Source organism: Astyanax mexicanus, chromosome 5 (assembly GCF_023375975.1).
Source record: "Astyanax mexicanus isolate ESR-SI-001 chromosome 5, AstMex3_surface, whole genome shotgun sequence".
In the NCBI taxonomy this organism is placed as follows: Eukaryota; Metazoa; Chordata; class Actinopteri; order Characiformes; family Acestrorhamphidae; genus Astyanax; species Astyanax mexicanus.
Window position 1 is genome coordinate 40,918,513 of NC_064412.1, and position 25,184 is coordinate 40,943,696.

The window sequence follows — 25,184 nt, forward strand, 5'->3', positions numbered from 1 at the left end:
CTAAAGTGAAGAGAAGCCCCAGTAATTGTCCCACCTTGCTAAATCTAAAGTCTAAATCTATTGTGAAGCTGTTTACAAGTAAGTCAGTAGACACAGCAGTGCTGCTGGAGTTTTTAAACACTGTGTTCACTCACAGTCTCTGTTATTCCTTTTTAGTCTCTCCATCCTCGATACAGTTGCAAGAAAAAGTATGTGAAGCCTTTTGGATTACTTGGAGTGTTCTGATCTTCATCTAAGTCATAACAATAGACAAACATAGTCTGCTGAAACTATTACCACATAAAATATTATATGTTTGCATTGTTTTATTGAACAAAACATGTTAAATTTTACAGTGGGGGGAAAAAGTATGTGAACCTTTGGGTTTAATAACTGGTTGACCCTCCTTTGGAAGCAAAAACCTCAACCAAACGTTTCCTGTAGTTACAGATCAGACCTGAACAACAGTCAGGAGGAATTTTTGATCATTCATCTTCACAAAACTGTTTCAGTTCAGCAGTATTCTTGGGATATCTGGTGTTAATCGCTCTCTTGAGGTCCTGCCACAGCATCTCAATTGGGTTGAGGAGGTCAGGACTCTCCAGAAGGCATATTTTCCTCTGTTGAAGCCATTCGGTTGTTGATTTACTTCTATGTTTTGGGTCGTTATCCTGTTGCATCATCCATCCTCTGTTGAACTTCAGGTGAACAGATGGTATTAAGTTTTTCTTGCAAAATATCTTTTTAAACTTGGGAATTAATTTTTCAGTTGATGACAGCAATCCTTCCAGATGATGCTCCCTCCACCATGTTTCACAGTTGGGATGAGGTTTTGATGATTGTGTTCTGTGCCTTTTTTCTCCAAATATAACGTTGTGTGTTCCTTCCAAACAACTCAAATTTGGTTTCATCTGTCCATAGTATATTTAGCCAGTACTGCTGTGGAACATCCAGGTGCTCTTTTGCAGGCGTTCAAGTTTTTTTTTGGACAGCAGTGGCTTCCTCTGTGGTGTCCTCCACTGAACTCCATTCTTGTTTAATGTTTTCCTTATTTTAGATTTGTCAACAAAACTTTTAGCATGTGCCAGAGATTTCTGTAAGTCTTTAGCTGACACTCTAGGATTCTTCCTCACCTCATTGAACATTCTGTGCTGTGCTCTTGGAGTCCTCTTTACAGAACGACTACGTCTAGGGAGAGTAGCAACAGTACAAAACTTTCTCCAATTGTAGAGCGTCAGTCTTACCGTGGACACACGAACATCAAGACTTTTAGAAATACTTTTGTAACCCTTTCCAGCTTCATGCAAGTCAACAATTATTGAACATACGTAGGTCTTCTGAGAGCTCTTTTGTGTGCGAGGCACGATTCACATCAAGCAATGCTTCTTACGAACAGCAAACTCAGATCTGGTGTACAGCTTTAACCAACACATCCAATCTCATCTAATCTTTTTCCACCCTCACTGTGAATGTTAACATGTTGTGTTCAAGAAAACCATGCAAACATATACTTTTGTGTGGTATTAGTTTATGCAGGCTGTGTAAGTCTATTGTTGACTTAGATGAAGATCTTAACATATTTAATGACCAATTTATGAAGAAAACCAAGTAATCCCAAAGGTTTCACATACTTTTTCTTGCAACTGTATGTAATTTGGAGGGTTAGTTATAGCCCCAGTCAGTTTAGACAGTGTGGAGATCTCTGCTGGAGCTCACATTCTGTCTCTGTGAGAACCAGCCAAAGCTGACAGTGAGCAGTCAGAGGCCTTCCTGTGCTGCAGCAGCTGTGCTAACAGGTTACCCAAGGCTTTAGGCCTGAAATGTCTGAAGATAAAACACTCTTCTCAAGGAAGACATGATAAAAATGAGGATGGGCTGGCAGTACAAACACACATAATAAGGAATAAGTGAACTGTGTCAATAGAAGAGCACTAACTCAGTAAGTAGAGGAATATGAGTGGAAAAATAACTGAATAAATCATGCTGGGCAAATAGAGGAATGTGTGAATAGACAGGAGGATGAATGGAAAAACTAATCGATGGACAAATAAAAGGATAGTGGCACAGACTTCTGAAATCTATTATGGATTAGTCAGCATAGTGCCCATATTAAGATATTTTATACCTGAATTTATGTACAGAATTAATGAATGGGATTTTAAAAAATTAATAAGACTGTTATCATGCATTATTTTAAATAGACTCGATATTTAAAAACTGTGGGACAAGTTATGCAGTAAAAATCTGCCAGAACAATAAGAAAACAAATAAATCATTTTATAAATTAGATTAAAAAAAGTATAGCAATAATTTAGAATTTGATACATTTTGTTCTGCTTATATTTCCACCTAGAATTTCACTGAATCTAAAGACCATTACTTAGTCAAACTAAACAGTATGATATATAATAATGCTAAATAGAATCTAGGCAGGCTAATTCTAATCCTGTACATGTAAGTGTAATCTAACAGGTATTAAATGATGCACTTTGGCTCCTTGGCCTTGCAATTCCTAGAATTTCAGCTGCATTTAGAAGAAAACAGGGCACATAGAGTTTGTAAGCTATTAATTTAGTACTACTTCATTTTTGTAAAACCACATTAATTTCTGTCCTACATAACTCCAGTTTAATCTTGGATTCCTAATATGGACATAGCTATTTTTTGAAGGGAAGGATAAATAGATAGCTGTTGAGGGAAATGTGAATGTAATGTCCACAGGTAATGTAAATGAATAATGTAAGTGGATAATGCAAGTGCACAATGTGAGTGGATAAAGTGAGTGGTTAATGCGTCCAGATAATGTGAATGTCTAATGTGAACAGATAATGTATACAGATAATGTGAACGTCTAATGTGAACAGAATGTGAATGGATAATGTGTACAGATAATGTATACAGATAATGTGAACAGACAATGTGAACAGAATGTGAATGGATGTGTACAGATAATGTATACAGATAATGTGAACAGATAATGTGAACAGATAATGTGAACAGAATGTGAATGGATAATGTGTACAGATAATGTATACAGATAATGTGAATGGATAATATGTATAGATAATGTGAACACATAATGCATACAGATAATGTGTACAGGTAATGTAAATGGATAATGTGAACAGCCAATATGAACAGATAATGTGTACAAATAATGTGAATGGATAATGTGAACAGATAATATATACAGATAATGTGTACAGATAATGTGAATGAATAATGAGAACAAATGAATATACTGAAGACTAAAGGCAGGGATGCATATATGGAAAAGGTGGATATACTGTATAGATGAAGAACTAGATTCACTTAAGAATGTGTGGCTGGAGCATTAATGGATAAAACCTTACCATAGGGAATGATGTTAGACATTTAAATGGGGGGGTAAATAATAAAGAACTGAATGATTAAATGCTTGGACGGAAAATGGACAGACATGAATGGAGACAAATAAAAGAAAGGCAGAGTTGGATAAAGTATAATAAAGTGAATAAAGTAACTGTGTTACCCAGAAAGAATAAATGGATAAATGTAATAATAATAATAATAATAATAAATCAATTTTATATAGCGCTTTTCTTGGTACTCAAAGCCGCTTTACAAAAACAATTTCACATACACACGTACAATTAGCACATGTATCAATGTTCATATGCAGACTTGAAAAGGTGGGTTTTGAGATGACGTTTGAAGGAGTGCAGGGACTCAGAGTTTCGAATGGTAAGGGGGAGGGAGTTCCACAGGGTGGGGGCAGCGACGGCAAAGGCCCTGTCCCCACGGGTCCGGTATTTGGTGGAGGTAGTTTGGGTGAGGAGGTTAACGTCAGCAGAGCGGAGTTGTCGGGCGGGGGAGTGGCGGTGAAGGAGGTCAGACAGGTATGGGGGGGCGAGGTTGTTAAGGGCTTTATAGGTGATAAGGAGGATCTTGAAATGTATGCGTTGTTTTATGGGAAGCCAATGGAGTTGACGGAGGACAGGGGTAATGTGCTGTCTGATGGGGGTGCGGGTGAGCAATCGAGCAGCAGAGTTCTGGACATATTGGAGTTTTTGAAGAGCAGTAGAGGGGAGACCATACAGGATGCTATTGCAGTAGTCGAGTCTGGAGGTGATAAAGGCATGAATTAATGTCTCTGCAGCAGGAGTGGGAAGAGTGGGTCGCAGGCGTGCAATATTGCGTAAGTGAAAGAAGGATGTTTTAACTATGTGGTTGATGTGTGATTTGAAGGAAAGTGTAGGGTCCAAATAGATTCCGAGGTTTCTGACAAGTGGGGAAGGAGTGACAGAGTGACCGTCAATACAGAGAGTGAAATTTTGACAGGTGGAGAGGCTGGATTTTGGACCAAAGATAATAATCTCCGTTTTATTACTGTTTAGTTTGAGAAAATTATGGTTCATCCAGTCTTTGATATCCATGAGGCAGCAAGTGAGGGTGGAGAGGATGGCAGGGGAGATGGTTTTGGTGGTGATGTAGAGCTGGATATCATCAGCGTAACAGTGGAATTTTAGCCCATGGCGGCGGATGATATGTCCAAGAGGATGTTATAGAATGTAAGGAGTTATAGAGTTATGCTCACCAGAAAGTCATCAATGGGGAACTGCAGCATATCTCGCAGGACATCACTGAGGATCTGAGTCTTCCTCTGAACCAAAACACTCTCATAGTCCAGTGGCTCAATCACCTTCGGCTTTACCTGTCAAACACACACACACACACACACACACACACACACACACACAAACACACACACACAGGTTACATGAGTTACAGGAGAATTCTGTTCTTAAGTAGAGGGTAGCGTAGAACCTGAAGTATGCTCTTTCAGAAAGGCTTCTGCCATCAACTAAACGCTGCCTTACCTTACTTTCTCATTTTAGTGGATTCTTTGCTTTAATACAGAGACTGACACTCTAAAAGGACTTTGATACTGACAAAATTAACTTATATTATTCTAACACCTCAACACCCAAAATGTGATTACTGCTGGACCTGTGGAATCAAGAAATCATTTAAATAGAACATGTCTAAAAACATAAGGCAGGACGAAAGGTCTCAAAAAGGTCTCAGTCTGGGAAAGATAAGAAAGTCATTTCTATAGCTTATAAACTCCAGCGGATCACAGTGAGAGCTTTTATTTACAAATGGAGAAAAGAGTGAACCCCGGTGAACCTTCCCAGGAGTGACCAGTCTACCAAAACTACTAAAAAAGGGCACGGACAACTCATCCACGAGGCTGCAAAAGAACCTAGAACAACATTTAAAGAACTGCAGGTCTCACTTGCCTCAGTTAAGGTCAGTGTAAATTATCCAATAATAAGAAAGAGACTGGGTGAAAATTGTATCAATAGGAGAGTTTCAAGATTAAAACACTGCTGACCAAAAAGAACACAAAGGCCCATCTCACATTTGCCAACAAACATCTTCATGATCCTCACAACTTGTGGACATTTTGGAAGGTGTGTGTCCCATTACACTCAAAAAAATAATTCGTTGGATTTACTTAATCCAGTTATGTCAACAATTTCCACTAAACTGAGTTGTGTTTGATATAATTAAATCATTTATTTAGGATTCAAGTGACTATTTTTTGTAATACCAACATGGCTGTATTATGTAAACACAACATAACTGTATTATGTAAATTCAACATGACTGTATTAGGTAAAACCAACATGACTAGATTATTTACAACCAATATATTGGTGTCAAAGTTAGCTTGGATTAAATTAATAGGTTTGTGTATAGATAACTAAATCGACCAACATAAACTCAACAAAATGCTCTTTCTTTTGTTTTAATTAACTGTGTTGATTAATGACAACAGAAAGGTATTTCATTATACTGAACTAAGTCACTTATGTAAATGTAACATAACTACTGGTTTACCAAAACTTAAGTCAGTTAAGTTGAAACTACAAAGTATAGTTAGGTAGGTCTTTCTCAATAGTAATATATGTCTTTCTAAAAAGTATTTAACTAGTTTACAAAACTAGTACATAACTAACTGTTACAACTGCAGTTATTTTAAGCTGAATAACAAAATCTGACAGTCAGCATTTTCCAAAATGTAAATTCAAATCACAATCACTTTGTTTCTGTGAAATAATTATTTAGCACACAGACAAACCATGGTCAACTGCATACATTGCAAAAAAAAGGAGTCCTTTATGGTCATTTGCAACATTTAATTGGTATTTTTTGTCCTTTTACAAGGTTGTTTTGCAATGTGCACACAACAAAAAGTACATGGGATCCCAATTTACCTTTACTTACACACAACCTTTAGCTGAACTGTTACAAATCTTTTGAACATCTTACATTTCTGAACTCTAAATCCCTTTTAACTCATTAGCCACACATTAGATAAAACACAACTGCTTCTGAGTTACAATTTCATCCTTCTGAACTGCATTTAAACAAACATTAAATCAGGTCTTTGTAATCCGGATCCAACGCGATACACAGTTAGCCTAAAGAAACACGCTTAATTAGCTTTACATTTGAGAACCCCAAGAAGTATGTCAAAACCTTTATGATAAAATAATTTTTAAAAGCACATCTATTACATTGACCCAATATAATAAGGCATAAAATAAATAAATAAAAATAAAATTTCCTTTGCTTATCAATTCCATAAGTGCAACACATTAGCCAGATCATTATCAAAACACCATGCTTAAACCAATACATGTAAAACATGGTAACAGTGACTTCTGTTCACTTTTCCCCTCACTTTTTTAGCTCCACTGATCCTATTAGACACAGTTTAGTTTTATAATTACAGACTGCATTTAGTATGCCTATTTTATCCTCTTGCCTGTCACAATTATATATTGAATAATATATTTTAATTTTAAATTATAAATGGACCTCAATCTTTTTTCCCCTCTATTACTCAGTGCTTACTTAAATCATGTGAATTAGTTAGTATATTGACTATTTAAAAACCGTGGTTTTCTTTATAAATTTAAACTTAATTTTTTTTACTCATATTCCAATATCTGAATATTCAAATTAGTTAAACATTTATCCTCCATAGAGCAGCTATTTGCGTGGTGGGTCTTTCTGAGCACTGCAGTGACACTGGCATGATTGTGATGGTGTCAAATGGATTATGGTGGAGCAGTGTGTACCTTAATTTTAGTTGGGTTGCTCAAATCCAGTGTGCACACAAAGCCAGAGAGAAAGGACTATAAGACTAAAAAGTGCTACTGTATGGTCAGTGGAGCTGTTCAGATAGACAATGTGAATAGAAACAAGGATGATTAATGTTGTAGCATTAATATAAGGGTAACAAACCTTGTATCAAACAATTAAGAAAATTTAAAGTGAACCCCAGCTGGTATCACTTGTAAGCCTAATTTGGTGCAAAATAATGGCGGCACCCATATGTCAAATAAGTAGAATAAAAGCACTTCTCAAACTAATAATTTATTGTCCATTTTTTTTTTTAACAACACCATAGCTTAGTGATTTAGAGTAATAACAACATATTAAGAAATAAGTGCTACCAGGCAGGGTTCCTTTTAAGAAATTTCTTAATACCCTTTGATGCATGGCGTTTTCCTGTTCTGGCTTTTAATATCCCTCCTTACTCCCTTTTGTGAACATTTTTAAAACGTTAAAACATCAAACATTAGAACTTCAAACAAAACCAGAACACTAACATTCAAATTGTCCTGGATTTCAAATACCTCAGGTCAAAGTTGTCCTCTTTGGAATACTCTGAAGTGGCACTCACTTTCAAAGTCTACACTTTCCCTTCAGTTTGTTTTTTAACACTTGAGCCTGTCTTGACAGTTGTTTGTCATCCAGTTCCATAACAACTTTCTGCAGAACCTCAAATGTGTACTTAAGATTGGTTGGGTAGCTCAAATCCAGTGAGTACATGAGGCCAAATAAAATGGCAACTGCATTTGCAATGTTACCAAGGGTGCGAAGTACTTCCACTCCTTTGATGACTATACCGACATCTTCCAGGTCATCAGTGGGTTCTGCCCCCTCCTTCTTTACAGCAAAGACTCCCAGAACTGTCTGCTCCATCTCCTGCTTGTCCTCAACATCCTGAAAGACAGAAAAAAATACACCATCAGCCAAATGACATAGACCCACACACACACACAACCAATTCCAATCAATGTTTTCCAATCATCAATTTGAGAAATGAAACTGCTTTAGCACTGCTGCTAATTAAGTTAGTAAAAAGGAATTTCACTATGCAGTTGTGACAAATATTTCTGTCTTTGTTGAGGGAAGGATGTGAGGGTTAAATTTGCATATGGATAAAAATCAATAATTAACTACTTTACTTAAAACACTGCATGTAAATACAAAGTCTAAAATATAGCCGCAAGCGGCAATCATCGGGTTCAAGCACCAACTTGCACAATGGTGCCTACTGGAGCATTGAATGGTGATGTGTAAGAAGGTCTAATATGATTGGAGATGCCCTGTCACATTTAGAAATTATCAAGTTTTTCACCTGTTATTAACGTTGAGCAGAGGCCTTTCAACCTGATCAGTGCTTAAATTCACATTTAAATCTAGTGAACTTTGTAGGATATTCATTAAGTGAGTTAGAACTAGTCAAAAGGTGTCTACATGTTATTGGTATTGATCAGGTGGCTTCAACCAGAATGTTCACAAAGTGGTATTCAGATTGACCTTTGAACCTTTGCAGAACAAGCTGAAATGTTTGACCAAACAAGTTTAAATTAACACAAAGGAGTGAATGTTCTGATATGACATGTAATTACGAAGTTATTATAAATCTAGTTCTGAATTAAATGGCGCTTCATCAAGCACCAACTAGCACAATGGTGCCTACTAGAGCATAGGATGGTGATGTGTAAGAAGGTCTAACACAATTGGAGACATTCTGTCACATTTAAAATGATCAAAAGTCTTTCACCTGTTATTAATGTTGAGAAGAGGCACAAAGGAGTGAATGTTCTGATATGACATGTAATGTCAAGTTATTCTTAATCTAGTTCTTTATTAAATGGCGCTTCATCAGAGTGATATTGTACAGAGGTCTTTAACATTGTGAGATTACAGCAAATACTGCAGAGTTACAGCAATTTAGGTTAGAAATTCCAAGGATGCACAGATTGCTTGATGCCTGGAGAGTATTGTATGTGAAATTTTCACAAATGTTTTTAATGAACATTTACCTAGAGACTCTACAGTGTGCAGCAAGACTGAAATGGAGGTGATAGGCCAAATATCCAGAGAGTAGTTTCAATATAGCTATTTTCAAACAATTAGCAATTATGAATGAACAAAGCACTTTTTAAACATAGTTGTATTGAGAAATTTGTCAGAGCCACTGTACTAAATATGGCAAAAACAATTAGATGTCAAAATAGTACAGCATGATTGACATATACTCGTTTTTTTGGAACAGCGCCCCCCAGTGGGCGGATTGTTTCAGCACTTTGCAGGTCACTACAGTGTCTCCACCTGAACATAACTGCCAAATATCATCCAGATTGGGCAACATTCAGCCCGCCAAAATGTCTGCTGAATGCTGATTGGCTGATGGTGTTCAGCCATGTTGATTGATTAAGTTGCCCTTTGAACATCCTTTAGAAGCTGTATGATAGATTCTGCATGCAAAGTTTCAACTTGCTAGGTTGCACGGTTGCTGAGAAACAGTGCTCCAAATTTACCTCTTGAAGTGAATGGGGCATATATCCGGAAGGACTAATTTGCATATGGCGGCCATATTGTTTACATATTTCAACTTTTTCTAATGAATATTGAAGCGCATGCTCTCACGAGTGTTTTGATACCAAACATGCCAGGATTGGTCAAAATTCCTAGGACTAGTTTGCAAAAGTAGGTTTTGCATATTATGCAAATTAGCACAAAATCTATATAGACGGAAGTGCATGGTCCAAATTGGAAAGTTGTTGGTATTGACCCAAGGAATCCATCAAAAAAAAGAATTTTGAATGTAGGTCTTATGGTTTTTGAGTTATTGAGAAAATTGTGAAAAATGAATTTCCTTGTTTATAGCGCCACCACTTGACCAATCGGTGCCATTTTTGTTGTCCACCGAGATGCACTGATCCTACATCTACCTACCAAGTTTCATTTCTCTATGACTTACGGTTTAGGCTGCACAACTGTTTTTACAGGAGAAAAAGAATAATAATAATAATAATAATAATAAGAAGAAGAAGAAGAAAAATCTTAGCAAAAACAATAGGGTTCTACGCACCTTCGGTGCTTGAACCCTAAATATAAAACTAGTGAATCTGTGAATTTTGTGGAAAGCAGAAAAAAAAATCCTTACAAGATACTCCCTAATGAGGTTTTCGGGGTCTTCATTCAGGTAGACAATTAGTGCCTTCAGTACACATGCTCTTCTTGTTTCAATGGCATCATTCTGCAGCAAAAACGCAAGAGAAACGTGCAAGGTATTCTATTATACTGTACAGCGGTTAACACCTGATCACTGCACAAGCAAACAGTTTAGGCTACTAAATTGTTACTTCATGATTTCTGATTGCATCATATCTGCATATATTACAATAAGCAACAATGACCTTAATCAAAATAAAGGTCAAATTAATTAAGGTCATTAATATATTACCTATTGTACTCCTCCGATTGTGCTATACCCAAAACTTGGCTAGTGATGTTTAAGTAATCTGACAACAATAAAGGCAACTAAAATTATCTTAACATGATTTTAATACAAAATAATCTTAACATTTAATTAGGACAAGAAGATTCAATATTGCTAAATGTAATGACTCACCCATCCACATAATTTAGTTCAGGTATATCACCTACATGTCCACTACAGGTGTATAAAACCTATAATCACCTAGGCATGCAGACTGTTCTACTAACATTAGTAAAAGAATTTAAAAGGTGCACTGTGTAGGATTTTCTTGATTATTCATCATTTTTAAAGAAGTAAATTTACAACTTCAAAATCACTGTTCCACTCCATTGAGGTGTAATATGCAGAACAATATTCCTCTTATGTCTGATCTGGGCTCCACTGTGTTAAAACAAGGCTATGTAAATATTGGGGTGGGCTGCTCTCAGAACTTACATAGCCTTGTTTTGGCACAGTGGAGCCCAGATCAGACATGAGAGGAATATTATTCTGAATGTTGCACCTCAATAGAGTGGAACAGTGACTGAAGTTGCAAATTTACTTCTTTAAAAATCATGAATAATCAAGAAAATCCTACACAGTGCACCTTTAACAGTTTTGGTTTTATTAATTTGTCAAGATGATAGTATATAAAAATAAGCATCAGTTTTAATGAATATTGTGTGAAGAGCTGTGTGAATAAAACATTCTCCATAAACCAGATAACTTCGATATTCAGTTCCATGCATAATTACCTTACTTTGTTTTTGATAATACATTTGTAAGAAACACACATACCTTGTCCACGTCAGCAAAGATATTCTTTATTTTTTGTCCAGCTACTCCTCCTTTCCGTGGCAAAACTTTCATCAGCTGGGAAGAGTGGTAATCAAGTTGCTGCATGAACTTAGATCTCAGTGGGACAGTGATGATGCGTGCAAACTCTGCTTCAACCTACAAAACATTTAATATTGAAAGCCAAAAGACAAGTTTTGAATGAATCCAAAATATGTCCAACAAAATATTGAACAATAAAAACATACAATAACTTAACTAATTAAATATTATTTTTTACTTCTTGATGCGTTTTAGATAAAACATTGCTACAGTTGTACATAAGTGTGATCATCGTTGAAATAAAGATAACTTCTCCATAAATGTACAATTTTCATGGAAATTAAAGTCATTTCCTGGTATGATTTTCTGAACCAATCCCAATGTGATAGCCATAGGTCTTCACATCCTCACTAACATAAAAGAGCCAGGTAAATTGAGTCCAAAGTAGAATTGCTGCCAGGAATCAAATTCCCCAAAACCCAATAGACAGCGCAGAGTTTGTGTGTTTTACGTGAAGTACTGAGGGGGTTGCAAAGCTCGAAATCATCTACATATAGACAAACAGCAATTCTCAATTCCTCCCCTGAGAGAAAATCATTGTTCTTAAAATACTGCCCATCCTCAGAAAACCTGTAATCTAGATGGTCATGCACTACCTGTTGCTGTCTTTTCTTGTCAACGATCTTATTAAGCACATCTTTTTGATTAACTATCTGATGTAAAACCTTAAGCAACGGTACATACTGAAAACTTCTTTTTGCCGTTGCATCTAGGACATACTGAACTGGATCAACAATATTGAAATGATCCTTGTAATACTGCTTCCGTTTAAAATAAGTAGCTAATGGTCCATCTTTCCCTAAAGCTTTTGACAATGGGTTAGATGAACAGATTACACTGCCTAACTCTTTGATGAGTAACTGATCAATTTGCAGGTTATGATTATTGAAGAAATCAGAAACAATGTTATTAGAAAAAGACGCTGAACTAATCAAATACTGTAACTCATTTAGCAGTTCATCAACGGCAGAGCTTGGTACATGAAAATAGTTTTCCAATTTTAATAAAACAAATGCCAATTTCTCTTCTATAATTTGTTGGAAATTATCTTGTTGTGGGACAAGTGCATTGTCTTCAACTTCAACATCCAACACTTCACTCTCTCTCAAACATGCATCTCCTGCACTACAAAGTGAATCTGTTGTGCCATTCTTCACAATACCTTCTTTAAAATCATTCAGTGTAAATTTCTTGTGCTTTCTGTTCTTGTGAGTTTGATATGTTCCGTAAATGTTTGTTTGGAAAGAACAATTATCAAATATACAACTGATGGTTTCGTGCCTTTTTAGATGGCTGTTGACGTGAGCAAAATAATCTCTTAAGGAGGCAATGTCATTACAGGAACAATGATGGCAGCTAAATGTTGTGCAATCTACTGATCTTTGAGATGTCTGATCAAAATGTGATCTACACAGGTGGCTTCGAAGTGCATTCCAAGTTTTAAAGGTGCAGGGGCAATTTGAATATGTGCATGGATAAGGGTGTCTGCGCCCAAAGTGGCCATGTTTTAACCTGTAGTGTTTCAGTAACTGAGATCTTGTAGCTTCTTCTGCATCACAGTCTTTACACTTCCACATTCATGGTACTGAAAAAAAAACAAACATAAAAAAATGCATATACAATTACCATTTGATATCTGTTGCTATTTTTATGCATTCCCCATAGTCCATTTTACTAGCTCATATTAAATATATGTCTAGTTTTAGCCTTTGTTTGTTTATCAAAATACTGACTGCTTTTCTCTGTATAAATTTCACCCACATCTACTTTAATTACCGCTGCTAAGGTACATTTACTTTTAAAATTGAACTGCTGAACTACATTCACGATTGAAAAAGCACTGCCACTGCTAAATGTATTGTAATTTGCTGATATACCTTCTTGGATCTTAAAAAAGGTCTAGTGTTCAATAAATATTAATAGTAACTTTTTTATTGTTTTAAAAATATACACTGGTAAAATAAGTGGAAAATGAATGAGAGCATGCAAATAACATTTGGTATTCCTATTATTTACTTTTTTTCCAGTGCTCATTTGTAAAGTGATTTGAATGCAGCTTGTTAAAGGAGCTGGCACAGGATGGTCAATGAGGTCAATCTGGATTATAAACTATTAAACACATGTTGGGGCAAAAAACAGATATAACTTTAAATCAATACATGTTAAGAAGACCATTAAACTTACCACAAGAGCCAAAAAAAGGTACACCACCCAGCCTACAATTGCAGGACTGTTCTTACTGACAGAGACACCCTGTAATAACACACAAGTTGTGGTTAGAAAATTAGGGGAATAACTAGGGGAGAAAAAAAGTTTACCAGCTCTGACAAAAACAAGAAATGGATTTAAGATTATTAACTGTTTGGCATTTTGAACATGCAGATCTGCTCTTAATTGCTGATACATTCATTTTTGCACACTTTAAACACACACGTTGGGTTAAATTACTGCAGTTGAGGTGAGTTTAAACAGGATTCACTCAGTCATTACCATTGCTAATATTGGTTAAACTATCTGGCTAAGCGTTAGAGACTGTACTTTATTAAAATCAGGTTATATTATACAGTAAATACAGATTTTAATAAAGGAGGAGCTACTTATGAGTTTTGTTGGCTGTTTGTCTATAAAACAGTTTTATTAAGAAATATATGTGTATTTTTGAAAAACTTAAAATAATGTGACATCAGGTCAGAGCAGCTTTAGTAACGATTCAAATTAATTAATTAATTAATCAGTCAGTCAGGCTATTTTGTTGGCTATATAGCTAACTAGCTAGTCAGCAAGCAAGGAAGTTTGCTAGCTATTAATGTGTCCGCTTTTGGTACACTAAGGCCATAAAATTCATAATATAACCACACACTATAACCTTTAAAGATTACATTACAAAAAAGCACATATACTACGATAATTACTCGGATGGATCAAGATTCGCCCGCTTTTCACCTGCCTCGCGATCCTCGCCGACGTTTCTCGTTCATGGACTGAACTTCTGAGCATGCGCAGCATCTGTCCTACGGAAGCTTGTGCAAGTCACACAACACTGCGTTACCAAAGCCAGTTTACTGGAGAATACGCGGGCATTAAACCAAACTAAGTGGATTGTGTGGCTTCAGCGGGTCTTCAGTTTATGTTAAATCAGCCAAGCTGAACTTGGTTTAAAGCAAAAAAGGAGTACCGGTGCACTTAAGTTATTTGTTTCAAACATTGTATTTCCCTGTGGGTATGAGCCAAATCTAGCTAAACCAAAAACACTTCACAAAATATCCCTTATTTACCGCGTGAACCACATTACACTACTAACGCAACTCCGAGACTGGCCGTTTAATGCCGTTAGCCTGCTAGCGCTAGCATACTAGCGCCCTAGCACAAGCGAAGCTCATAATTCACACATTTGAAGACAAATATGAATAATTAACTACACATAAAAATATATTTTACACTATATGTGGTTACAACACCCCTAGGATGCGATCGAAAGTCCGTGAATTGAGTTTAAAAGTTTGTTTTACGAGCTATGCTGGCGCTAGGGTGCTAACGCTAGCGAGCTAACACTAGCAAGCTAACGCTAGCGCCCTAGCGCTAGCATAGCTCGTAATTCACACATTGGTTGGCAGATATGAGTATCCAGATACACGTAAAATTAAAATGTACACTATATGAGGTTAAGAGACCCACATGATGCGACCACAATTCCGTGAATTGAGTTTAAAAGTTTGTTTTACGAGCTATGCTGGCGCTAGGGTGCTAACGCTAGCGAGCTAACACTAGCAAGCTAACGCTAGCAAGCTAACGCTAGCGCCCTAGCGCTAGCATAGCTCGTAATTTACACATTGGTTGGCAGATATGAGTATCCAGATACACGTAAAATTAAAATGTACACTATTTGAGGTTACGAGACCCACATGATGCGACCGCAATTCTGTGAATTGAGTTTAAAAGCATTTTGTGATTTAAAAAAACGCTAATGCTAACTTGGCTAGCTAGCTAACATGAAGCTGACTGGCCAGGTAGATATTTTATTACACAGTGAGGTTTCTCTTACCTAAATTCCCCATACACACGAACCGCTTTTAATAAATTACCAAGTACAGCTTAAATATACATATATTTATGACTAATACTCACCGCACTCTCTGCTTTTCCAAAATAAAATGGCGCTGCTGCTGAAGAGAAGTCCACAGACAGCCACGAATGTCCCGGATGAAGAAAGTAGCCAGCCTGTTGAGTTTACTTCACTGGGATGCGTTCACCAAACATGCACTTATTAATTAAATCAGACAACTTAACTGACTTTCATCACAGCAGTCCAACTGACTCAGGTTTCACTTGCTAACACAAAGCTGTTAAGTAATTTTAATTAAAAATACTTGATTAAAATCAACAACAGGGTGAGTTTATTTTTTTGAGTGTATATTTGACATGAAATTAACAAAAAAAATTAGAAAAAGAACATAATACATACTAACATCATACAACAATATACTAAAAGTCAAACATGGTGGTAGTGTGATAGTCTGGGGCTGATTTGCTGCTTCAGGGCCTAAAGTTGATGTAATAGATGGAACCAGGAATTCTGCTGTTTACCAGAAAATCCTGAAAGAAAATATCTGTCCACCAGTTTGTGACCTCAAGCTCAGACGTACTTGGGTTCTGCAGCAGGACAATGATCCAAAGCACACAAACAAGTCCACCTCTGAATGGCTTAAAAAAACGAAATGATTTAGTCAAAGTCTGACTGAGATGCTGTGAATGATCTTAAACAGGACGTTTATGCTCAAAAACCCTCTAATTCTGTAGAGAAGAATGGACCAAAATTCCTCCACAGAGTGAAACAGTCATTGTTATGAGTAAAGCCTGATTGCAATCGACCATAGGTGGCACAATCAAGTTATTAGGTTTAGAGGATAAACACTTTTTTCCCTTAGTAAATGAACTTATTATTTAAAACTGCTTTTTTTTTACTCAGGTTATTAAAAACTACAAGTTAACCCCTTATTGCCTCCCTCTCTTTCTCTCAGTGTAATACTAGCCAGCGTGGACGTCTGTTAGCAGCTGTTGCAGAGCTGGCAATTGGCGGGTTTCTCCAAATGCGCTGAGCTCAACAATGACATCGTTGTTTATGGGTCTTAGAGAAAGCACATGTTAGCCTTCACCGTTTCCCCCAGTACGGGTGACACTGCATGTGCCTGCACGTGTTTTTACTCTCACTGTCCATCTTATCAGCTCCACTGATCATATAGGAGATAGATGTAGTTCTATAATTACAGACTATAGTCCTTCTGCTTCTCTGCATACTTTAATATCCTACTCTCTCACTGTTCCGTTATAGCTCAGTTAAATCATTTATTGTACTCTGTTCTTATGTGCAATACCAATATCCATATCATGCTCTTATGTGCAATATCAGTACTTGTAATCAGTAATATTAATCCCTGGGATATGAGCAATCTGTTTTTCTCATCAATCTCATATCTACATTTGTAGATTATTTATTTATTTTGTTTAGATAACAGATATGTATCTACTTTTGTTGACCTGTCTATGTATCTTTTTTATACTCTTTGCACTTTTTCTTCTATTGTTTATGCTGCTGTAACAATGCGAATTTCCCCAAATGGAATAATAAAAGGCTGTCATATATTATCTTATCTTATTTTATCTTATCTTACCTTATCTTAAAAGGTTTCCTTCCTGCTAAAATCCACTTTTTCTTGTTCTTTGTTAAATACAATAGGTTCTTTGTTAAATCCACTTTTTCTTGTTCTTTGTTAAATACAATCTGAACCTCCAGAGAAAATATTAATAAAAACAATTTGATCAGCGTTGGGTACAACATGGCAAGTTCGTTCCTGTGTTATTTGTGCAAATAACACATCAGTGTTATTTGCTTTGCCCAGTAATTTAGAGCTAAAGAACAAATGGGTAGAATTTGTTTATGGAACACCACCGGTGAAGTACAATTGAGATAGTTAGGTGTAATTCCAGAACAGTTCTGTTTACACTAGTTAAATGTAAAAATCCACCTTAGGGTTTTATTTTACTTTCTGGACCTGGACTACCCACCTCTGTGTAAGTAACTATAGGTTTAAATAGGATCTTCGATGGATTTCACGTTTTACAGAGACTCTAAGACTAGTTCAGTGGCTGAGCTGCACTTAGCAGTGCATTACACATGTTGTAAACTAACATATGACATTGCAAAGACTGTAATTAGTGTACAAATGTTTTAGTGTTGCATGTTGTGCTGGTGGTATGAGTAAATCAGACACAGCAGTGCTGTTGTGGTTTTAAAACACTGTCTCCACTCACTGTTCACTATATTAGACACTCCTACTGTACCTAGCTGCTCCACTTGGTAGATGAAGAGTCAGAAGCTGAGCTGTTGCTACACAGTTTGTGTTGGTCATTCTATAGTCCCTCTCTAGTAAGCACAATTCTACATACTGGTGTGATCATGAGCAGGAGTGGAAGGAGGATAATAAAGTATACAGAGAAATGAAACAGATACAGGACTACAGTCTGTAGTTAAAGAACTACAAAGTGTCCTAAATGGTCAAATGGACAGTGCGTGTAGAAACACAGAGAGGAAATGGTCATAATGTTCTGACTGGACTGTGTAACTGTGTATGTAAATGCGTAGTGCGTAGGGCTGGGGCGACGCGTCGACATAATCGACGTCATCGATTACGAAAATACATCGATTTGCATAACGTGCGTCGGCGCGTCGTAAATATGATCAAAACTATGTTAATTAACACGGTAACATATAAGCATAGAACTATTATTTAATTAAAATGATTTTTAAGAACAGCTACACACAGTTCTGCAAGTCAAACGCGGAGGAGTTCACGTGCAAGAGAGAGAGAGACACACACACACACACACAGAGAGAGAGAGAGAGAGAGACACAGAGAGAGAGAGAGAGAGAGAGACACACACAGAGAGAGAGAGAGAGAGAGAGAGAGAGAGAGAGAGAGAGAGAGATTCGCTTGTTCTGGTGAGAGCTCATATTCTAGTCCCATACATAATTCTGCAGCTCCCTCAGTGTTTTCTGCCGTATTTTGCGGCTAGCGCGAGCGCTTACAACTGACACCGCGGACCGCGAGGTGCCGCCGCGTTTGTGCCGAATCCGACTCTCTGCTGAATCTGACTCCCGCTTCGCGGACAGAATCGGCACAACACCCCCGCTGTAGAACTGCGGTAGTGAAAACAGCGCTTATAAATAAATTAGTTTAGTTTCACTTTCAGTTTTCGTTATTTTCGTAATTTTTTTTAAATAAAAATATAATTAAAAAACAGACGCCTACATCTCGGACTATTTTCTGGAGCCCGGGTCGGATTTCGGGTCGGACCTCGGGTCATGTCGGGTTCGGGCAGAGAATCTAAGCTCTAGAGAGCTTGGACTCCGGAGAGCAATCTCCAGCTACAAAAAAAACGCCAGCGGGCATCTAAAGTTTGGGAGCATTTCACGCAAAAGGGCAACAATGTGGTCCTCTGCCATATGTCAACAGGGTCACACAGTAAGTTACCGTTTACATCAGGGTCTCCGCGGGTGTCCTTATAAAGACTTAAGGCTGTCTACCAAAGGTTTTAAACCTGCCACAGGCAGAAATTATACAGTTTTGGTTTATATTTGTGCATGGCATTTCGCAGTTTCCAGAAACAGTAGCATTATTCATAAGTTCAGGTGTTTAGCTAAGCTAGCTGCCTTAAGTTATTTTAGCTAGCGCCGTCGGCGCTGCGGTGTTACACCGTTTTCTGTCACCGTCGGAATTTTGTGACCAGTGCTCACGGTTATGAGCGTTCATTGGCAAAACGGAAGCTTTCTATACCTACACCTTACCCTCAGCCCTAAACTGAACCGTTTTGGCCAGTCGGGGTAAACATTAGAAACGAACACGTTTCGAATCGGCCAGTGCACCGGTCTGCTGAGAACTACTTGCCCGTGGTCACAAAATCTAGCGGTCACAGAAAACAGTGCAACACACGGTTGTGGTGTATGGGAGCTTATCCATTTTTAGCGTTATAGATCTAAACGTGTTGTACATGTAAGTGATTATAAGTGTGGGGTTTGGTTTAGTAGGCTTGTGTTGTTGTTGTTGTTATTATATATAAATATAGTAATTTATCGTTTGCTTTAAAACGTAAAATAACAATTATTTAAATATGTTTCTCAATAAATAGATTAGTCGACTAATCGAAAAAAAATAATCGTTAGAATATTCGTTTAAAAAATAATCGTTAGGGACAGCCCTAGTAGTGCGTAACACAGTGAGACTCAGAGATACAGATAAACATGAATGAGTGTTGTGTTTGGTTGTACCAGGCACAGTGTGCGCATAAGCACTCGTCTGTGCTCTGTGATTGGCTACAGCAGCCACTGCTGGCCAATGTGAGCCCAGGAAACCTTTCCAGTGACAGGGCCTATTGTGACCTCATGGCATCATATGTAGACTCGAGACACAGAACTCGCTCTATTGCTCCCATTGGCTGAAACATCCGAGCCAAAGCGTCTACATTCCAAACAGGATGACGCCCTTCAGGGAGAGGAGCATCCTGCCACTCAATCACTGACACGTGCACAAATACACACACTCACACTCACACACACTCATTCAGATAGTCACATAGTCCTTTGTCACAAGTCTGTGTGTGTTTGGAAGTGAGTAAACAAGTTACACAAATGTAGGCCTTTCACATTAACTATTTCCTACTGAACATTTTATGCCACAGAAATATTAATAATACAGTAGCATGTTATATAAATATAAAAATGCTGTTTTCTGTCTGTAATACACAGAAAGACTCCTATTCTAATATAAAATATAGAAAGCAAATAAATTAAAATAAACTAAAATAATTCTTTTTTTTATTTCCATTGCATCTGAAGCCTTTGTGTGATAATGTTTGCTTCATATTGAACTTTTTATTTTATAAAACATCCCTAAACTGTACAAAAAAAAATAAAAAGGGTTCTAAATCACATTAAATAAGTAAAAAATAGCTTTTACTAGTACTACTGTTTTTCCAGTGCAGTGGGGGCGGGGCCAGGTTACAGTTTCATTGGTTTCTAAACTTCCTCACTGGCTGGTTCATGGTCTATTCCGATAGACAACAGCTCTCAAACAGTGTTATGTGCAACAAAACATTTACAATAAAGAAAATACATGATGTCCATTGTAATGGGTGCAGAGCCTGAAAGGGTTAATGTAATTGCCCATTTATAAAGAGCAATGAACTTTTAATTATTGAGATTCACACACTGAAATAGGAACATTTCAACTTTTGCCATTAATCTGTATTATATTTTATATATTATGTACAATCTACATTTTATCCTATTTGTTATTTGTACTAGTTGTACCGTGTATGTCCATGTATATGACCAACACACTTTGAAATAAAGTGAACTGAACAAAAATGAATAAATAAAACATAAATAAAATAAAAGCACAGCTCATATATGTTGATGGGTTATCCATACGAACAAAATATTATACCCAATATTGAGGTGAGGTAAAGTAGTGTAACAGGTCTACACAAAAGCCACAGGCATTTAAACAGCAAACACTGAGACTGTAATGGATATGCATTACTGCGAGATACACAGAGATAAGGGTAAATAAAGGTCAGCAAACACCAGACAAAACAGCCACTGCTGTACAATGGAAGCTGCTAATCAGAACAAGGGGGGAAAAAACCTTCCTCAAAATCTACAAACATCCTCAGTAACTGGAGCCTGCTGTCCTAATGACTCTTCCATGCCCTGACTCTATACTGTGAATCTATTTAAGCAAAAACTTTGAATGTATTAATTTTCTATTTCAACATTTTTGCAGTTTTTAATTTTTGCTATATTTGAATCTGGTAGTTGTTAATTTTACAGTGTGTCCACATTTCATAATGAATGGTCAAATAGCAATGCTTAAAAATGTCTTGGAATAAAATTAGTGACAATATTTGAAATGATTTTCTATAGCTTAGGCCCTCCACAATAATTATATTGATGTACCATACAATATATGGATATGACCTCAATAATTTTGATAATCTCAATATCTTAATATTGCTTGTTTCCAATTGTTTCCAAAAGCAGTGTGTAAAACTGGTGGAGAAGAACATGCCAATAGACATGAAAACTGTGATTAAAAACCAGGGTGATATCTGAACTCTTAAAAACTTTATGAATATGAACTTGTTTTTTTTTTTGCATTATTTGAGGTCTAAAATCTCTGCATCTTTTTTTGTTTTTTCAGTCATTTCTCATTTTCTGCAAATAAATGCTCTAAATTTGGTAGAATTTGGGAGAAATGTTGTCCGTAGTTTATAGAACAAAAAACAATGTTTGTTTTACTCAAACATCTACCTATAAATAGCAAATTCAGAGTTATTTAACTTATTTAGTAACTGAAGTGGTCTCTTATTTTTTTTCTAGAGATGTGTATACAGTATATCCACACCAACCTGTCACTTTGAGGAATAAAACAATTTTGCTTTGCTGCTTCAAGACCTGGCGAATTTGCTGTAATTGACGGTATCATCAATTCTGCCCTTTACCAGAAAATCCTGAAGGAGAATATTCAGCCATGAGTTTGTGACCTTAAGCTCAGGTCAACTTGGATTCTGCAACAGGACAATGATCCATAGCACACAAGCAAGTCTACCTCGGAAAGGCTAAGTTATTACAAATGCTTGATTTCAGTTGTTGCCACCGTATATATGGACCTAAGGATCAAACACACACTCCTGTGATTGTGACAACCCAGGATTCTAGCACTAAATCATGACTGAACTCATGGGATACGGGCCTAGTATCATGCCTCATGGATACGATTTCTAGTCGTTTGTCTGTCCAAATTCCCAATTCTGGTAAGAAGTTGCTGCTTACAATAATTACCACCCACTGCACTGTTTACTGTGGGTGGTAATACCTGTAATCTATAACTATCTATAATCTATCATCACTCAGACTCACAAGGTAATACCTCACAATTTATACAGGTATTGGCATTCTCAAGATGTTACCAAAAGCAACACTTTAGTATCCATGTACATACTATATCATTTTATCTCATGACTTTTGGCATGCCAGTGTTAAATAAATTATTTGAACAATCTAGCTCATCCATCTATCTGTATCCACTATTAGACATCGCTCAGACTCACAAGGTAAAACCTAACGACATATACAGGTGTTGGCATTGCCAAGAAGTTACCTGAAGTAACACTTTAGTATCCATTTACATACTATATCATTTTATCTCATGGTTTTTGGCATGCCAGTGTTTAATAAATTATTTTAACAATCTAGCTCATACTGTAGCCGCAGGGGGTCTGTGTGTGTGTGTGTGTGTGTGTGTGTGTTATGTGTGTGTGTGTGTGTGTATTATGTGTAGCACGCCTTGGCCTAGTTCCATACAAAAGTAGAGCCTTCCAGATCTTCAGGGCTTGATTTTAAACCTGCATGAGAATAAAAGAGGATAAAAAAGTGATTTTTTTCAGGCTATCAGAGAAATCCTGCTGTCTGAGCCAACAGTCAACAGAGCCTTATCAATCTCCTCTTAGCCGACACCAGTCTGTCAGTCTCAGCACAAATTTATCACTGCCTATCACTGAGTCTGGCAAGTGCTCACACTCACTCTCGCACACCGCTGATAATCAGCTCCACAGTTTCACCGCTTCACCAGCTCAAACTCTCTTATACAGCAGTTCTGCTCTGAACACCACAGACAGAAGAGTCCTCAGAGAAGACTCGGAACTGTTCACCAGCTCCACAATCCTCACATGACTCAGCTGACATCACCACACTGTACGCCAGCACGCATGATATCCTCACTGGCCCTTTAAAACCGAGCCGTAATCTGGCTGCAGTATTAAAGCATCGGTACGCAGGCCAAACTGGACAGCAGCCACCAGACTGCAGCACAGAGCACACACACACCATTTCCAGCCAACACAAACGCCGGCTAACGAGCGCAATATGAATCCAATTAATGCACCGCTAAGCCTGGTTAACGTGCACTTCGCTCACATACACACACATATACACACACAGAGACAGACACATACTCGCAAGGCTGGTGTTCATCACACCTAGAAGATGTCCATCAGCTGCTATGAACTTTTCCATATAGTTCAATTGTAGTTAATTATCAAGTTCTCTGGCATTTGTTTTATTTGTTTAGCTAAACAAATATGTGTCTGATGCTGCAGTTGGTCTGCAGGTCTAGATTCAGCAACAGTATGTGCTGAAAGAATGAGGTCAGCTGACTACCTGACTAGATGAGAATGTCAGGATTCATGGGGCTGGAATTGTGAAAGAGTGATTCAGGGAGCATGAGATCATCATTTTTTACACATAGATTGTTCACCACAGAGTCCAGATCTTAACCTCATTGAGAATCTTTGGGATGTGCTGGATGAAGAAGACTTTGTGCAGTGGTCAGACTCTACCATCATCTATTTTGCAAGATTTGCAAGTTTTGCAACACTGGATTGAATTCAATGAAATCTTGTGACATTGCAGAAGTTTACTGAAACAATGCCACAGTAAATTTGTGCAGCAATCCAAGCTAAAGGTGGTCCAACAAAATATAAGAATGTGTGAGTTTTTTTTTTTTTGGTGGCCACTTTTTTTTTTGGCCAGACAGTGTATGACATACACAGAATACAATTATCAATATAATACACTCTTTACCTTTCTTAATTTAGTACGTTTTAAATGCTTTAATGCTAATTTAGAGGTATTCACTGCTCTTACTGCAAACTCATTTCTTTAATTTTATCAGGCTTAATGCAAAATTATCAGAATTAAAATTGCGAGAGCTCTATGCATAAATACAATAGACCTCTAAGGTTGTCTATATTTATTTGAAACTCCGGATCCAAATTTGACAAAATAATGTATCCTCATGCATTAGTGGTCAGATGTGTCTTGGGCAGATATACAGATATATAGTGTTGGACAGAATATGCAAATTAATTTGTCACGTATCAATTATTACTGGTGTTTTAGTTTTACTTGTATTGGAAGGATGTTGGGGTATGGAAAGCATCTTGGAGAGACTGATATATATTTACATTTCCATTACCTAACAGAAATGTAATAAACAAAATATAGTTGTACTTAGGCCTGGGTGATATGGTAAAAAAATAAGAATAATAATGTGATATTTAAAAACATTTTCACAATACACAATCTTGAAACACATGATTAAAGTCAAAATTTGAAAAAAAAAAAAATAATAATAATAATCCAATTTAAATGCTATCCCATACTGATTATAGATATTTTCATTCAAACTGTCTAGTCCATCATTCAATTAAACTGGACTAATTGCACATTTTGTTTAAAAATTAGCCAATATCCAAAAAATATCATCATAAACCTCTAACTGCACTCCTTGGGGTATTGCAATGATTCAGTAAACTGCACTGGATTATGCTGCATGAGATAAGGAAATAAACTTGCCAGGCTGCTCCATTAATTATGATATTTTTATGAAATACTCTACGCAAGACTGTACTCTGCTGAGTCTCATCTCTCTAGAAACCAAACCATTTACACATAAACCATCCATTTTTTTATGTTAAGTTAAAACATAGATGTAACCTGTGTAGCAGGCACAATATCCCAATATGGACTCTTTCTCTATCTATGAAAAAATATATATAATTTACAATATACTGCCCA

The 25,184-nt window shown here is 36.9% G+C and overlaps 2 protein-coding genes across 5 annotated transcripts in view; both read right to left on the bottom strand.

Annotated features, from left to right (window-relative positions):
* Nucleotides 1-25,184, bottom strand: part of dock9b (dedicator of cytokinesis 9b) — a 200,715-nt gene that overhangs the window by 107,616 nt on the left and 67,915 nt on the right. The window contains exon 2 of the mRNA XM_049479075.1: nucleotides 4,556-4,672. Within this exon, the coding sequence (XP_049335032.1) occupies nucleotides 4,556-4,672 (117 nt within the window). The remainder of the gene's footprint in view (nucleotides 1-4,555; nucleotides 4,673-25,184) is intronic.
* Nucleotides 6,144-15,894, bottom strand: LOC125802141 (uncharacterized). 4 transcript variants are annotated; one of them, XM_049479074.1, is made up of 6 exons: nucleotides 14,404-14,738; nucleotides 13,676-13,744; nucleotides 13,004-13,076; nucleotides 11,393-11,548; nucleotides 10,280-10,372; nucleotides 6,144-8,043 (listed from the first exon to the last, which is right to left on the bottom strand). In XM_049479074.1, exons 4-6 carry the CDS (start codon nucleotides 11,495-11,497, stop codon nucleotides 7,723-7,725), a joined length of 519 nt encoding a protein of 172 aa, XP_049335031.1. In that variant the 5' UTR covers nucleotides 11,498-11,548; nucleotides 13,004-13,076; nucleotides 13,676-13,744; nucleotides 14,404-14,738; the 3' UTR covers nucleotides 6,144-7,722. The 4 variants fall into 4 exon arrangements, with proteins under 4 accessions (XP_049335031.1, XP_049335029.1, XP_049335030.1 ...); XM_049479072.1 differs by lacking the exons at nucleotides 6,144-8,043; nucleotides 10,280-10,372; nucleotides 11,393-11,548; nucleotides 14,404-14,738 and adding an exon at nucleotides 15,617-15,894 and having other exon boundaries at nucleotides 11,580-13,076; XM_049479073.1 differs by lacking the exons at nucleotides 6,144-8,043; nucleotides 10,280-10,372; nucleotides 11,393-11,548 and having other exon boundaries at nucleotides 11,580-13,076; nucleotides 14,435-15,610.

Bases quoted from the DNA above. Each gene is read 5' to 3' on its own strand.
- LOC125802141 (XM_049479072.1), bottom strand. From the start codon at position 13,068: ATGTGGAAGTGTAAAGACTGTGATGCAGAAGAAGCTACAAGATCTCAG.